Source organism: Lissotriton helveticus, chromosome 2_1 (genome assembly GCF_964261635.1).
Source record: "Lissotriton helveticus chromosome 2_1, aLisHel1.1, whole genome shotgun sequence".
In the NCBI taxonomy this organism is placed as follows: Eukaryota; Metazoa; Chordata; class Amphibia; order Caudata; family Salamandridae; genus Lissotriton; species Lissotriton helveticus.
In genome coordinates, this window is record NC_136059.1 from 1,002,826,380 (window position 1) to 1,002,844,532 (window position 18,153).

General features: G+C 44.0%; 1 protein-coding gene across 1 annotated transcript in view; it reads left to right on the plus strand.

Moving 5' to 3' along the window:
- The window catches only part of LOC144818400 (cytochrome P450 1A1-like), a 228,540-nt gene extending 216,153 nt beyond the window's left edge, over window positions 1-12,387 (plus strand). Inside the window, exon 8 of the mRNA XM_078675774.1 lies at window positions 11,775-12,387. Within this exon, the coding sequence (XP_078531900.1) occupies window positions 11,775-12,057 (283 nt within the window). The 3' untranslated portion in view covers window positions 12,058-12,387. The remainder of the gene's footprint in view (window positions 1-11,774) is intronic.
- Window positions 12,388-18,153: the final 5,766 nt, after the last annotated feature.

Genomic DNA, 18,153 nt, shown 5'->3' on the forward strand with positions numbered 1-18,153 from the left:
TTCACTGTGCCTTCTAGGCTGGCACATTTTATTGCACGTTCCTTGTTGAGTCTAGCTGCTATCGCTATATATGTGCCCCTAATTACTGCCTTTAGAGTCTCCCTGAGCGTTGCTATTGTTGTGTGTGGAGTATCGTTAATTGGTAGTTAGTCTACTATGGCTTTCCCCACCTCCTTGATCGCTGCATCATACAATAGCAATTTAGGGTTGAGACGCAACAATTTACTACAACCCCGATGTGTGGTCGGGAGCTGTAGGTCCAACTGAATGGGGGCATGCCACATCGATAGTGGTTTGTGTTACTCTTGGACATAGTGGGGTGGAAATGAGGAGATAGTCAATTCTAGCATAGGATTGGTGTGCAGCTGAAAAAAAAGAAGTAGGGCTGTGTAGGAGGGTGAACTGACCGCCATATAGCTGTCAACCCCGCCTCTGCTAGCCAATATGTTCCCTGTGGGGTAAACATCCCTGTATTCCCTGGTCACACAGGAGTTCTATCTATAGAGTCATCTAGTACCAGGTTAAAAGCGCCCCCTATCACTAGGTTAGAGTCAGGCACTGTAAGTACAGGGCCAATTGCCTGGCGTATAAATGGCTCCTGGTGATCATTATGGATATAGAGGCTATTGTAAATGTGTGGTTGGAGAGGGACACAAGTAGGGCTATCAATCGGCGGTAAGGTGACGGTGGCAGTGTCCCCGACCCGCTTGCTTTAAGAAGGTTGCCTAATTTTGCGCTCCATGCTGTGTGTGATTGGAATTTAAAATCGTCATATTGATACTTGCTTGTCTTTTAAAAATACATTCTGTGCCTGCTGAAAACTATCACGCCAGAATCAGCATTTAAAATTGCTATTTTACCGCTTTCCCTACCTGACTTAATAGGAGGGGAAGCAGCTTTTCTTCATTTGTCTTGGGGACAGCAACAAGTCGAGGCTCTACTTCCTTCCTGCCCGCTCCGGTCCAACAGGGTAACTAGTACCGTTGTGCGGAGGGCGGTCAGGTGAGAGCAAGGCACTTCCGGTAGCATTGGAGCGGTTAGCGCTCTAGTGCTCTCACTTCTGGGGCTATTTAGGCGGAGCATCTACCTCAGAGAAGCTGCGGTACGGTGACGGTGGCAGTGTCCCCGACCCGCTTGCTTTAAGAAGGTTGCCTAATTTTGCGCTCCATGCTGTGTGTGATTGGAATTTTAAATCGTCATAATGATACTTGCTTGTCTTTTAAAAATACATTCTGTGCCTGCTGAAAACTATCACGCCAGAATTGGCATTTAAAATTGCTATTTTACCGCTTTCCCTACCTGACTTAATAGGAGGGGAAGCAGCTTTTCTTCATTTGGCTTGGGGACAGCAACAAGTCGAGGCTCTACTTCCTTCCTGCCCGCCCCGGTCCGACAGGGTAACTAGTACCGTTGTGCGGAGGGCGGTCGGGTGAGAGCAAGGCACTTCCGGTAGCATTGGAGCGGTTAGCGCTCTAGTGCTCTCACTTCTGGGGCTATTAAGCCCTCGCCCCCCCTTGAGCGCGCAGCGGTCGCGCGCAGCGGTCGCGCGCAGCGGTCGCGCGCAGCCGAAGACACGCCGAAGAGCAGCCAAAGAGCTGCCCGTCTGCGCCCGTCCGCGACTGGACGGGGCTAAGGGCTTCTGTAGGGGTACATATGATCAGGTATTCTGCGCAAACTTTATTAAACTTAAGGACAATCCCACAAAAAGGATTTCTGGCCATGTCCTGAGGGCCCTTTCTCCTGTATTAACTGCCATTTTCAAGCATCCTATGCTAGCTCCAGTATTGAGGATAATAAAGCGAAATCACCACCACAAAAAGAGACAAAGTGTTTTCTCTTAAATGTCCGCTCCCTACCTAAACGCCAACGTGAGGTATGGGACCTGGTACATACACAGCAACCAGACTTATGTTTCCTAACGGAAACCTGGCTAAAACCTCATACCGTCCCTGCTATAGCAGTGGCCCTTGGGATATAAGTTTGTAAATTTAGATCGCCCAGAGAAAATAGGTGGTGGCTTAGCCATAATGTATAAAGAACACCTGAAGGTTACCATAGTAGAACAAAAGTATTGCCCACAATTTGAAATAATGATTTTTAAAATTAATTCTGCCACTAAATTTTTTGGGAAAGGAGCATTAGTTTATCGCCCACCGGGATCTAGTGTGGGCTTCTCTCTTGCTCTTTTGGAGCTTTTAGCCCCATATTTTAAAGCAAAGGAAGATTTTATTCTCCTCGGTGATTTTAATATTCACACTGATATTTCTGTGCACCCAGAAACTATACCTTTGCTCGCTGATTTATCCACTCTTGGCTTAGATCTGCTGAATAGCGGACCCACACACACAGGAGGTCACTTCCTAGATTTGCTCTTCTCTAATTACTCTAAAGTACGATGTCTACCCACTGTTCAAATAAATTGGACTGACCACTTTATAGTGGAATTTTCCCTATTAGTAGTGGATAAATCCTCTCAAAAGAACTCTTTCCCACCTATCTGGTGTCGACAGTGGCAAAAAGTAACAGTGGAGGAATTACAGAAGGTATGGAAGCAGCCCATTCCTCTAGAGGAGGACACTGTGGAGTCCGCACTATTCAAATTTAACAACTCTCTCATAGAGGCAATTGACAAACTAGACCCTCTGAAGCTACATAAACAATACCCTCCTTCCAAGCAGGAAGTATGGTATACTGAAGCTCTCAGAATAGAGAAGCAGGGATGTAGGAAGATAGAAAAGAAATGGAGGAAAATGCGTACAGAGAAAAGCAAGAAAGCACATCACGAAGCCCAGTCTAACAATTATAAAAATATTAAACTGGCACGGAGGAACAGCCTTGCTCAGCAACTCGCAGAGGCGGGTAATTCCTCTAAGGAATTATTTAAAATTCTACAAGCATTTGTAAAACCAGTCGCATGCGAAAGCCCAGATGATTTTTCTCAATCCTTATGTGACGAAATTTCTTTGTTTTTTTAAAATAAAATCAATTTGATTTATTAGAAAATCATGAGGGCTTCCAGCCAGAAGAGCAATATCTCCATTTCTTTTACTCTTCCTACACAGAGAGATATTTCACTTATGGCATTTCCAGCAGTTATTGATTTGGATCTACCCTCCCTCATGAGTCACATAAAATCGGGGTCTCCTGATGATTTTCTGCCCGCCAAAATAGTTGCCTCCCTGAGTACTTTGCTTGGACCTTATATCCAAGCAGTAATAAATCATTCTCTCAGGGAAGGACATGTGCCCACGGAGTGGAAAAAAGCAGTGGTGAACACTATCCGAAAGAACGCGACACTTCCATGGACTGACCTTTCAAACCTCCGACCCATCTCCCTCCTGCCTTACCTTAGCAAAATGACCGAGAGACATGTGAACACCCATCAGTCCAAGTACATCGAGGCTGCGGAGGGTCTAGACTTTTCTCAATCTGGGTTTAGGCCCAATCACAGCACCGAATCTGCCCTCCTCTCAGTGACCGATAACATCAGGATGTCACTGGATGGAGGGGGCTCTATGATTCTGGTGCTGTTAGGTTTATCCGCTGCCTTCGACACGGTGTCACATGAGATACTTCTCGGTCGTTTGAGGGAGGTGGGTATAGGAGGCGTGGCTCTGTCCTGGTTGGAGAGCTTTCTTTCGGGCCGCTTACAAGGAGTCAGATTGGGCTCCCATCATTCCATCTCAAGGGAGCTCACCAAGGGAGTGCCACAGGGCTCATGCCTAAGCCCTACACTTTTTAATGTGTATGTGGCCCCCTTGGCAGACATCGTAAGAGCACATGGGTTCTCCCCAGTGTCGTATGCTGACGACACTCAGCTTTTGTTCCCCTTTCGGACCCTCACGCCCGCAATACAAAATTCTTTTGCGGACGGAATGAGGGCAATATCGGACTGGATGGCCTTACATTGCCTCCAGTGCAATGTAGGCAAGATGGAGGTCATGCTGTTCGGGGAGTCCACCCTCTTGTGGTCTCCAGAATGGTGGCCCCCGGATTTGGGACCAGTACCAAGTCCCAAACAGACCGTAAAAAATCTTGGTGTGCGGCTTGATAAGGCACTTTTGTTTAAAGAACACATAAATCAAGTAGCAGGATCCTGCTTCCATGTCATCGGACTGCTACGACGTGTCTTCCCATTCCTATCTGATATCTATAGGAAAACACTTGTCCAGACGTTGGTAATTAGTAGGCTAGACTACTGTAATGGCCTGTTCATCTCGGCCAATGAGGAACAACTACAAAGACTACAAGTAGTCAAGAACACTGCAGCGAGACTCGTTCTCAATGCTCAGCCAAGGACAGCTTCACGTCCTCTCCTGGACAAACTTCATTGGCTGCCGGTTAGGCAGCGTGTAAAATTTAAAATCTGCTGCACAATACACAAATGTCTGTCTGGCACTGGACCTAAATACCTTTAAGAAAAATGTAACCCCTATAGTCCTGGACGCACTCTACGCTCTAGCAGTCAGCAACTGCTCCAGGTTCCAAGGATTAAAAAAGCTAGACAGGGAGGTCGTGCCCTTTCTTACAAAGGCCCCACTCTATGGAACTCACTCCCCTCCACCTTGAAACAAAACACTAACTTTCAGTCTTTTAAAAAGACTTTAAAAACGTATCTATTTCCGGCCTGTTAAGATATCATCACACTGACTCCTTCACAGTCCATGATCATGATTAGGTTTTCTTGGTAAAAGCATAAGCGCGGAGATACGCCTTCGGGGGTCGAGTCCTGCGCTATACAAGAATATAAATAAAATAAAATAAATCGTCCTGAAATCTCAGATTGCATGCTAATGATTTTCCTTGAAAATGTGTGGCCACTAGGATTTTGACCACCACTTTTTTCCCCTGGCCGGAAGACCTGAATAGGCGATCGAACCATCTAGAGCGCATTCTGCTCCAATCCTTTTTCAGGAGATAAGTCATATGTCATATTGGGCTGCTCTAAGCTGGGTTAGAAGTGCTATTCTTTTGATTGGCAAGTTTAGGCCCCTCACATTCAAGCTAATTATATTCACCAGGTCCCTGGGAGAGTGACATAGCTGTCTGGGTCCTGTGCCCAGCGGCCTAGAGCCCCATACCCTAAAAAATACTGGAGTGTGACAGTGTGGCTAAGTGCTGAGTATGATTACATTTTACTAACGTACTAATATTAACAATTAATAAAACAGTGGCACCAACAGGTGCAAAACTTGGAGTTTTGTAGTGAGGGTTCATGTCATTTGAGGTCCGCAGCCCCCGCCACTACCAGCTAATGTTGGCTGAGGTGTGACACATCCCAAGGGGAGCTGGCTTGTCCCTTTCTACAGGTCTCGAAGGACACAAAGCACCGTCAGTCAGCCTCTCTTTACAGGGATCGATGTTGCTCCATGAGTAGTTGTAGCAGAACTGAATATTCTTTCATGCTTTCAGTCTTGGTTGGCTTGCTCATCTGCTGTTGCAAACGATTTCTTGAGTGCTGTCTGCGACGTGATTCTTGGGAAGGCAGCTGAGAGAGTGTCTGCTGAGGGGAGGACTTCTGATCGAGCTCTAAGCCCAAAATCTCTGCTGCCCCCTGCGGCGTGCGCACTACCTGGATCTCGCCCAGCCATGCAAAGACCAAGCGGAATGGATGACCCTATTTATACTGTACTCCTTTGTCTCTCAAAAACAATACAGCCATTTGGTGGGGGGAGAATGTGTTATCAGGCGAAGCAAGGGAGAGAAAGGGAGCCCCCACTTTGAAAATCCCCAGCTGTTTGGGAGCCCCCCATTAGATTAAAAGAGGGGCTGGAAGGGGAGTGTTGTGAGTTGTTAGCCACACCTTTTGTTTGGGTTACACAGATGCACACACTCACACATCAAGGAGAGATTTTCTCCATTTTGATTTTTGAATAACAATGCATTCTTGTCAAAAATATGCCACACTTCACAGGAAGTGGTCATAGCAGAGGGAGGTACCTTTACCCCCCTTTTGCCATCCCAGAATGGAGGATAAATATAGGAGAGTTGCAGGATCCTCAGAAAACTGCCTGAAATAAAAGGAGGACTACCTGTCAGCCCCTGGACTACACCACAGAAGGCTTGCACTCAAAAGGGCTGCACCTGCTGCCCTCGCAAGGCTCCACAAAGAAACCACCATGCCTGACTTAAAGAAAAAGGAATGGACTCCCTGATCAGCAGCAGGAAAAACAGAGCTGGAATAAGCCATCTGCAAGCCCAAAGAAAGGATCACCCCAACTGGATTTTTCCTGGTCTGTGCAGGTGCATTGTGGGGAATTGAGTCCTAGTCCCCAAGAGGTGATCCAGCGTCTCTACAACCTTGGACTGAGCTAGTGGACATCTATTGTCCCCAAAGGAATCAAGAAACTTCAAGATTTAAAAGTTTAGAAACTCTCTGAAAAGTTTTGCGGAATATCTCTGGGAGGAGACTGGCTCAATGTCGAGAGTCAAGATGCCATTGTGGATTTGGAAATCGGCCTGACTGCGCTGGTTTGTCCCGCTGAAAGCTCCTGAGCTCCTCACCATCGAGGACAAAGACTTTCAAAGACTCACCAAAGCATCATGCTGCAGCAGGCCGCCATCGTCAACTCGAACTTTGGATCCAAGAAGCCCGAGGACCCACTAATGAGCCTGTTGCCAAGAAAAATGCTCCAAGAAAAAGATTAAGCTAGAAGATAAACTTTTGACCGGGCCCTAGCACTCAGCCTATCTGACCTGTGCTCCATTGCAGTTGGCATAAAACCTTTACTTTGTCCCGATGCAGCGTGACCAGATAGCCGTGAGTGGCACTTTAAGCTTTTTGGCTCTAGAATGAGCAATCTTTAATTTAGCCTTTAAAAATTCATATCTCCAGTTTACTACATTGGCTTTTGTCTTTTTGGTGTAATTATAAAGAAAAAATATTCTATATTATTATTATATTTTTTTTTTAACTTTATTTTCCCAATTTTGCATACAGGAATAAAACGATCAGTACATTGCAGAGTATAATATCGGCAGCAGTAAGAAGAGCATGTACATCAAACCAAGCGTAAACAATAGCAGCTATTGATGTAAATGGATTATGCGTTGGGGGCATATAGCAATGACAGGTTAAATGCGAACAAAGCAGAGATTCGTAACATTGTAAGACTACGGTTCCCAAAGAAACGGCTCATGCAACACAACACCACCAGTGGCAGTTGTCGAATGTTGATCATTAATACAGACATATGTACCAAAAGTCTCATCTAGCCGACCCCCTCAGGAACAATACCGTGTGCCGTCTGCAAATGTTGATCGGATCTTTTCTTGGCAATGTATTCCCTGTATGGGCCCCAAATGTCCACTGGCAGGGACGAGCTAGGAATCTGAGTGGAGTATTCTTTGCAGTTAACGTTACAGAATGCTAAACTACTAAGCCATGCTTTCAGTGTTGGGGATCTCTTGCTGCCCCATAACAGAGTAACCTCCATTTTGGCCAAAGGAAGCCCAGCGCTGCTAGTTTTCGTACTGTCCGAGGGAAATTGGCCACGTAACCCAGAAATGCGATCTCAGGGGTGGGAACTAGCTGCATGGAGAGTATTTCACCTAGTGTGGTATGTATCAAGGACCAGTATTGGTGTATTTTAGGGCATGTCCAAGAGAGGTGAGCAAAATCCGCAAAAGGAGCCCCACATTTCTGACAGTGGTGGGGCCTATTGGGGTCAATTCTATGTGAGCGTGCTGGTGTATGATACAGTCTGCAAAGAAACTTAAAATGAAGGAGTTTGTGCCTGCTGTTTAAAGAAATCTCCTTTGTTGCCCTACAGCACTGTTCCCATTGGTTGTCAGTAATTGGCTTACCCAGATCCACCTCACACTTAGCTCGCACCTTAGTGTCAGAGATAGGCATGGATGCACTACACTGCTTGTATAGTTTAGAGACCAAATGGGCACCAGAAGGTTGTTGGATAAGCAGCGCCAATTGGGGGGTCGGTTCAATGGCCATTGGAAATGAAGGGAATGTGACCCGAAGCATGGATTGTACACGTGTCAAAACAAAGGTGTCCATAAAAGAGCGTTCAGAGAATCGGGCATCCTCTAACACAGAGAAGGAGTGGCCTTTGGGGAATAGGTCTCCTACCGTGAAAATGTGGAATTTTTCCAGCGTGCGTTGAATCAGTATCTCACCCGTTATCGGAAACAGTGAGGGGTTAGGTAAAGGTAGTGCCGGTGAGAACAGCCGGTCAAGGCCCAACAGACTGCGTAGGCTGTTCCATGCCCAGCTCATTGTTGATACCGTTTGAATGTCATGGGGGTCACAAGGGAATCCAGTAGGCAAAATAGTGGAAAGGTGACGAGGGAGCACCAGGTCGGCTTCTGGCTTAAGATATGAGATGCAAGCGTCTAGATGGAACCCGCCATGTGCATAACAGCATTGTGCTATCAGATAATGTAGATAAAAGTCTGGGACTCCAAAGCACCCCCTGGCATATGGCAGGGTCAGAATCCGCCAGCTAACCCGAGGTGTCTTGACCCCCCAGACGAGGCGCAATAATAATGAACGTAACTGCGGAAAAAAAAGTTTTGGTGAGCAGGATGGGAATGTTATTAAAAAGGTACAAGAACCTCGGGCGGAGTACCATTTTAATTATGGCGACTCTCCGAGCCATAGACAATGGCAACCGCAGCCACTTCACGATCTGAGATGGTAGTGGTATCTAGATGGACATGGACACCAAGATATTTGACCGCGTCTTGGCAGCACTCAAGCGGAAATGCGCAAGCCCAGGTATTTGTGCTGGCTGTAAGTGGAAAGATAACTGACTTGTGCCAATTGATGTTGAGCCTGGAAAATTTACTGAAGCGAATTTTTTCTAAAAGGAGGGGTTCGAGATTGAGTTGGGGCATCCTAACATATAATATAGTGTCATCTCCATAAAGTGAGATTAAAAGGGGGCCAGTGCGGAACTGTAGGCCACGATGAAGGTGTTTTTCTTGGAAATGGCGAACCAGGGGATCCATTGCCAAAATAAAAAGCAGCGGGGATAGGGGCAGCCCTGTTGTGTGCCCCGGGACAAAGTGAAAGGGGCAGAAACAGTGCAGTTCAGACGTAATCTAGCTGTTGGCTCGGTGTATAGCAAAGCCACTGTGGAGACAAAGCACTCGGGCATGCCGATATGTATCATGATGGACAGGAAAAAAGGCCATTCAAGGGAAACAATTGCCTTCTCCGCATCAAGGAGGATGGCGGCAGCAGGCGTGGCGGGATTGATCCTGTGCAAAACAATAAACAATGTCTCAGATTGAGGGAAGTGGACCGATGTGGCACAAAGCCCGACTGCGCTCACGAAATGATGAATTCCATTAATAATGACAGGCGAATCGCAATTACCTTGGCTAGTATTTTGTACTATAATCAATAAAGACAGCGGCCTATAAGAGCTACACAGTTTAGGGTCTCTGCCGTGCTTAGGAAGGAGAATAATGACTGCTTCTCTGAATGTAGGAGGAAGATAGCCTACTTCTAGCGCCTCAGCATACACCTCCAACAACCGTGGAACCAAAATATATTTGTATGCTTTATAAAACTCGTCGGAAAAGCCCTCAAGGCCAGGAGCTGAGGAGCCTCGCAATGCATTGATGGCCTCTAGTATGCTGTCCTGGGTAATGGGAACAGCCAAAAAGTCCTGCATGTATCTTTCTAAATAGACCATAGCAATCTCTGCCAGGTAGTTCCCTTGATCCCCAGAGAGTCTGGACGTATATAATGCCTTGTAATATGCAAGAAAGGAATCGCATATGTCTGGGGTGGAATATAGCAAAGTGCCATCTGGGCCAATGATTTCCGTGATGTAAGATGAGTCCCGAGGGGGCGCAGAGTCTGAGTCAATAGTGTACCAGGTCGTTCGCCTTCACCATAATGACGCGTGGCATTTTGTTTATTCAGGAACAATAACTCACGGTCTGCCGTTTCTCTAAATTCGAGCATCAGCACCAGGCGTCTAGCTTCTCCTGCACTGGATGCAGTGACCACCAATTCTTGGTCCAAAGCGGCGATGTCTGTTTCAATGCGATTCAAAGTGGAGCGCAAATCTCGTAGCACTCCTGCATGTTTTGCAATACACCTCTGATGTAGGCCTTAAACCCTGTCCAGAGAACCACCCAGGTGTCTACCGATCCAGTATTAATTTCAAAATAGTCCTCAATGGATTGTCGAACTTCCTCATTAAAAAACGGATCTAATAATGCCTCTCCAGGAAAGCGCCACTGCCGTTCATAACCACCTGGCCTGGGAATGTTTAGTTTGAGAACAACCGGAGGGTGGTCCGAAAGTGTACGGGGGAGAGTAAGTAGCCCACTCACCCACCCACCCACCCAGCCTGCAATTGCCGGGGAGACTAACCAATAATCTATTCTGGTCCATGTGTTAGGAAACCCTGAATAGTGGGTGAAGTCGGGGAAATGCGGATGAAGTTTGTTTTCAATGTCTAACAAGGAAAAGTGAGTGCATATGTCGTAAAGGGCCTGCCGGGAGCGGGGTTTAGTATCAGGAGAAGTGGAAGTGCTGTCCCTGGCCGGATCTAACAATAAGTTGAAATCGCCCCCCATTATCAATAGTCAGGATCAAGTGTGAGGAGCTGCACCTGCAGATCGTGGAAAAAAGATGGGGAGTCTAAATTTGGACCATAAACCCCAATAAATGAAATCTTGTGTCCCAGAAGGGTACCTGTAATGATCAAATTTCGACCCTCGACATCAGTCAAGGTCTTGTGCAAATATTCTATATTTTTATAAATTGTTGTTGGATTTATATTTTCTTGTGTCTTTTACTTATTTACTTTTGTGGTGCTATTAAATGCTGTACACATACATGTCTCCTAAGTTAAGTCTGACTGCCCATTTGCCAAGCTACCAAGGGTTGAGCAATAATTCATTTTTGGAGACTTGACTGGACCTATTAGTGATTGCCATATTATTACTAGCTGAAGGTGAATACCCCCACATACTAATAATCCACTTTCCTACAGGTTGCTATATGCAAAACACGTGCTGGCCAGATATGTATTCCGGAAACTCTTGTTTGCTTTTAATTTTAGAATAAATATTCCATTCAACCAAACAGATTGTTGGTGATCACTTGAACATAAACCATTAATACTCCAAAAGACAATGCTATATAAGCTTCAATAAAATGAATGCTGTACTAGATCTATAGGTAATGTGGTTCACTCTCATTGAAGTCATAGGCACCTGTTGTTACAAATAAAAAATGTCTTCTGTGTCCACGTGGCACTAGTCTTTTTGTTAATTAATTATCAAATTAACATATGTTTCTGGAGTATTGGAGAAGTGTATCAGTGTGTTGTCCGTTAAGCTTCTCCTTCATGTGACTAGACCAATATAGCATAAGGGACAAGCTGCTGGTTCCCCAAGCCTGATAATCTATATAGCCTACATGATAGAAGACTGAATAGGCATCATATGACAGGCTGCAAAGAGGATGCACAAAGCACTTCCCTAAGAAAAGTCTTTGTAATGACTTGCATAGTAATGGGCCACGTGGTAACAACGTGTTTGTTGTATTGCCCGCCTTGTAAAAGTATGCATGGTTGTATCATACATCCAGGTGCATGGCTCATTTATAAACCAAGAACCCGTTCGCTTTCTACTAACAGCAGAAATCTTTTCAGCGCATATTAGCTTATTCAATTATAGATGTATACTATTTTTTTGCAACCTATATGTAACTATGTGTAGTGCAATTTTATTGAACACAGTAAACGTTTTTTGTGCCCGCATATCAGCAATTTTTTTTTATTGTTCTTCAGGTCGCTATGGAAGAATCCGGACTCCTTTCTGCCCGAACGCTTCCTCGATAAAAATGGGCAACTCAATCGTATCCTTCAGGAAAGTGTTCTAACATTTGGAATGGGAGTGCGAATGTGCCTAGGAGAGGATGTAGCCCGTAATGAAATATTCCTCATGCTCACCACTGTTCTGCAACGGCTGAAGTTAGAACCTCATCCACAAGAGAAGTTGGACCTCACACCAGTGAATGGCTTGTCAATGAAACCAAAGACATATCAAATTAAAACTGTACTGCGCAGATAGTTATTTCCCGCTGTATTCTGTTAATTTGATTTCAAAAGAGAAATTGTTTGCCTTTCTTTAAAGTTCACTCACTCTTTGTATATTAATGCACCTCCATAACGTTTTAGCATCAATACAATGGACACGGTTCTTGTTTTGATATGATGGAAATCACTGCAAAAATTCTTATCCAGCAGGTTCCTTAAACATACATGAACTATTGTACGATGCTATATTTTTACTTTGTTTACATTTGTTAAGGTTATCCTGTCCTATTGGTACTGTAAGGATTTAAAGTTAAGTAAGGTTTATGAACACAGGCTGTGAAATCATTAAAATATGAAGTGCCTTTATGCTGTTGAATTGTTGTGGGGTCCATTATACATGCAACTGACGAGTGCCATAACTTAGTTAGTTAGATATTTGTAAATTTGACTTCTCGTTTGTTGTTGATAGTAGAAGCCACAGTTTGGTACAGATTCCAGTGATATAAAAAACATGAAAAAAACAATATAGACTTGTGCATGAGATCTCATACTGCATTGCCAACAGCTTGAACTGGACGGCCTAACAAAATGGCTGGAATTGATTTGTGTTCAGATCTAAACTAAAATGACAGGTGTTGATCTAAGATACTGCCAGCCATCACATATTTGCCACCAAAGCCTTGGTGACTAACCCCTACGTCTGTCTGTCTGTGTTGCTTGATTGGATCAACCTTTCTTTACAAATAACGGATTACTAAGTTCCCAATGTCTTCACTCACACAACTGTGTGTTGTTGTTTGGTTTTTAAGGCTGTACTGATTGTTTAGCTTAGCCTAAGTGCATAATCATTAGCAGACATGTCTATCATGGATATTTGATACTTTGGTTAAGGTTTTTTGTATCTGATGTAACTTGTAACGCAACAATCCTAAATGTAAAGTGCTCTGATACCCTCTTGGGTCAAGTTTGCGCTATAAAAAAACTTTATAAATAAAAAAATATATATATATAAAAAATACACTAATGCAAGTAAAATTACTTGGCTAATCCTATAGCTGTAGAAATGAAATATTGGCACAGTTGATTTTTAGGCTTTTAAGTACGATTTGGTTTTGTAAAGGCACTAATGATTTATTTAGCAATTTTGCGGCTGAAGTTTTCATTGATTTTCAAAGTATACATTCCATCACTTCAACATTTGATACAACAAATAAGAAACTGAGCAGTGGGCCAGTGCTCCCCACACCTCAGTCTTAGTCTTAATAAGTCAGTACAAATGTTGTACACTTCTTATCTGTGTGCACACACTGTGAGCACCTACTGCTCCAAGGTGTGACTCTGTTGTCAAAACATAATACTAATACAAATAGTGGTGCACCACATTCAATTTTCTCAAGAAGAAAAAGACCCATGCAAATATATTTTGTTTAAAGACAGAAATACAAACGATACAGCAGAGACAGCCAACTTGTTTCGTCCACTTAAGTAGACTTCGTTGGTGCTGTAATACATTGACTACAAAAGGTGCAGAAAGCCATATGTTCACATACAGTGTATTTACAGCATAAATCCACAAATACATTGAATGCATAAACAAACACATAATTACCTAGCCCAGGAAAGACAACATATTCCATAAAAAGCACTATACAATAAGTGATTTAAATCCCCCTAGGTCAATCCAATTAAAACAACTCTTTTGCTTTTGGTTGATGTCCTCACTGTTTGTGATAAGGATGATTGGCCAGACAAGCGATAATGAGACATATTTCAGCTGGCAGTATGGCTAGATACATCCTTGCAGTGGAGTTTTAAATCTGTATATGTGTCTCAAAGTTGTGGTCACATTGGGCACAGCGCACCCATTTCTTCTCCACGGAGGTAGGTTTCTTCAATATGTGGTAAACCAACACGTGATATTTTTACCAAAATTATGTCATATAATGAGACTTAAAATCAACACACCTCTCAGCCAATATACACGTCACTGTCTGAACAACCATGATATGCTCTGAATAGGATGAACAGAGGTTGCCATATAGGTATAAGCATTCTTGAGAAAATCTATTGTACTGCATTCTGGCTTAATAGGTAACCAGGACGCCTTCAGAATGTGAAAACTTTTTTGTGGTAGGATGCTGTCGTTCTTGACCCCTTGCCCAGCACAGCTCTCTCAAACCGCATGAAATCACTTAAATGTAACGGAGTAAAGAAAAACAAGTATGCATGTATTTACAGACAGAGCTCTCGGCTGTCATTAATTCACCAGAAATCACACAAGAGACTATTTGTGGCCTGAGTTCACTTTGCTGTTGATGTGAGTGACTTGAAGTACCTTTCCAGAAATGTTAGAGATCAGAAGAGGTACAAGGTCATCTCATACGTGAAGACGAGAGGAGTAAGGGGGCATTCCTTCAGCAAAAGCACCTCTCACTGGCAGGGGGACGAGCTCTACAAAAAATGCTGGAATGGCCAGCTGTAAAACACACACTTCTAGGCCTAAATCAAGGTTGATCTTGATCATCGATCTTACTGGGGTACCACTGTACGCTTCCACGGTCAAAGTAAAGTAGATATGTCATATTGAGGGAAGTGTAGATGAGAGAGAATCAATACAATAAATGATTTAAGACAAAGAGGAGCCCCTACTACTTAATACTAGCTGAACGGGAAGCCAACAAGGTGGGCCACTCAGAGAAGGGTGAAAATCGAAAAAGTTGCTTTTAAGCTAGTATGCAAATGTTGGCAAAATTAGGGGGATTACATGAAATACAAATCCATAATTGTGCGCTATATTTTATTGCAAAATTAATCCTTGTCAATTTTTAATGCTAGAACACATTTCGCACTAAGCACACTTCAAAAATACAAAACCACCACGAATATCAGCCATATGCCTGGTGTTGTACACGTGGGTTTGTTGAAAGTTTTCACCACAAATGGTGCAAAAATACACAAAGCGACATAATAGCATCAGAATTTGTCGCAAGGATAGTGTGAAATGCCTAAATTATGTACATTATCCTGGTGTAATTTAAATTTGGCCTGGGCCTTGTGGTCATATGTAGATAATGCATTACACAGGGGGGAAAGAAGGGGCTGGCTGTGGAAATACAACCGGTTCAGATGGCCTTCCTTTTGAATGTTATGTTTCATATCTAGGCCTAACACAATGACAAGTGAACTAAGCCACCCCTCAATGATGAAAGGGATGCTGTATTAGTGTCACTGCCCAGTTCAGCAGGGATGTTGCAAACCTGGCCTTGGAGAGGCCCCTTTTGATGCCCAACACCAACCACACGGTATTGAGCTAAGTATAAGCCAAACAGACTCCACCCATCAATACAACAACTAATACACGTGGATCAAGGTGGGTTCATCCGAGCTCGCAGCAGGCAATTAACATACAGCATCTACTCCAGATAATAGATGGAATGGCAGATTGCTCTACACAGGCATGAATATTATGCATTGATGTAGAAAAAACAGTTGACTCCCTCTATTAGGGATATGTCTATGCCGCAATGGAACAGATGAGACTGGGAGGCGGGTTCCTATTCTGGACTGCACTGGTATATACCCTCCCCCCGTGAGAGTTTGCATTGGGCAATAATCTCAGAAGGGAAGATGCCCCCTGACCTCACTGCTCTCCACCATAGCGACCGACCACTTGCAAATTAAGATGGGGAATGAACTACAATGGTATAGTAACTGATGGAGATATCCACCACATATTGCAATATTCATATATTATGATGTGTACATGGAAACCACCCTAGTCATGGGCGTACTGTAATTAATCCGCAAGATCTGTAGTGAGTAAGGAGTCTTTCCCCTTGATCCAACAGTGGCTAGGGAGAAGAGGCTCAAGCTAGCACGCAAGCTGAAAGGCAAATGAACTACAATATCTTGGGGTCCAGCAGTGGCATAACGGAAGTTGAAGGGGCCACCCTTCAAGGTACACAGAGGGCCTCCCTTCTGGAATTAATCCAGAGCTATCAGGCGGGAGTACTGTGCTGAGGGGGTACCCAGCAGCTCAGGTCCACCCCCCAGGCCTGCGGGCCTGTGTTATGCCCCCGGGGTCCAGCTTTACCACTCAGAGACCAGCAATGGCCTCCTTTAGGAAGGGAATGGCCTTTTGGAAAACCCTGCCTTTGTTAGAAAGGAGAATACCTCTATTAAAACTGGTGGCTTTGACATGGTTGTTGTACTATTTCACTGCATTCCTAGTCTGCATACCTACTGATGTGTTTCATGAATTAGACACCCTACTACCCGACTTGATAAGGGGGTCGGGCAGACACAGGGTGGTATTAGCAACACTCTACCTCCATGCGGCTTAAGGAAGACTCACTGTCTCTAACAGTGAACTATATTAATTAGCACTAAAGTGTACAAACAAATGATGGGGGGGGCGTGGTCTGGCCTTGCAAGAAGATGGCCGCTTTGATCCAGAGCTCCATGCTGTGGGGAGCCCCGGACGGCTGTAGCGATTCTTCGACGATAAGAAGCGGCTTCTAAACTGCTCCCCTGACAGCAGAAAGATCGAGGAAGAGACAGCGCTATTTCTGTCTTAAATGACAGCCCCTGCAGCGCGCTTAAGTAAATATTTGCCTTCATCTTTAAAAAAAATTATTTGCACAGCTTAAGTATTTTTGTCAGTTCTGAGGAGAATCTGGAGTCTGTGAAAAAAAAACGAAAAATCGTATACAAAGGCTTCTACTTGAACCTCTGTGAAGTGAGGAGCTTAATATGATGACACACGTTATTTGGCAGCTCCTACTATAATCTATTAACAGTAGAGACTTTAAGAGTAAAATAGTAGCCTCTTTTATTCCAAATAACGGTTGAAGTTTGCAGTTGAGGAATAAATAGGCTCACACATGGAATGAATAGTGACTCATAAAACGCGGGAACTATGCTAATGAGGTAATTTGTGTGAGTTATTTATAACATTTGTCTTCCTGTTCTATAGCATTGATCCTTACACAAACTCCAGTCATTTACAACAGTAATTATATAAAGAAAGGAAGTATGCTTCATTTTACTTCAAGCAGTTTTCATTGCACTTCCACCAGCTTTGAGGAATATCTGTGGTATTTACAAATCGTCTGCAACAGTGTTAATAACATTTGAAACTATTCCAGTGTGAAACCTTTTCAAATCCTTTTGCTATTCTGTCAGCAGTATAGAGTCTGAAGTTTGAACCTCATCTTGACAAGACTTACTGAAATTGTGATTACTGACTTTATGTTAACGTATTTGGTTTGCTTACTTCGGAAAAACTGCACAATTTGAGGTGGATATTTCTCCTTGTATTGCACCAAGTTATTTTATGCCAATTATGCTCGAAGACACACAGAGTGACTTTAAGATATTCTATAAAAAAAAACACAAAACCGACACAAAATACAGCCTTAAGCTCTTACTCATAACTAGAAAATAAAATTTCCATTTGCTGCTTTTGAGCAATTCATCTGACTCACTCTATACGCATTTATACCTGCTAATTGATGCACAGTAGCCACATACAGAATAAATTGAAGATGCCTGCTGTTAAAACAAATGGAAAACTTGCAAAACAACTCCTCTTCTCAGAGGCCTTAAACCAAGGTTGCTCTACTTCAGATGCAAGAGGTTCTACTTCCTTGACAACAAGTGGTCACTCTACTGCCTCATCACCATCTGATTAAATTCTGGAACATATACTTAAAGAAATCTCTCAAGGAGGAGCTTCGCGCGCATCCAAGATGGCCGCGTGAGCTTGGGGCTCCCGAGACCTCCGTAGCCCCCCAACTATATCCTGTCGTTAATCCTGTCTGCTGTGGAGTGCTTCTTGCAGTGGAACCGAAGAAGAACTAAATGCTGCAAACCACATCCCGAAGGCGCCCTGGAAACCGGAGTTATGGGGTCGAAAGGTTTGCGGCCTGTTTCTCTCGGATGCCCGGAGCTTGGGTTGGCATAGTGCCCGTGGTGTAGTTCGACAACAACGGCGCTGTATACCGGAAGTAGCCGATCTGGCCCCACAGCCTCACTTGGTTTCACTTTCGATTTTGACGGGTACGCTTGGCGATCTGGCCGAAGTGTGCGTCTGACTGTTGGGCACCCCAGTTGACATCAGTGGGCCCTG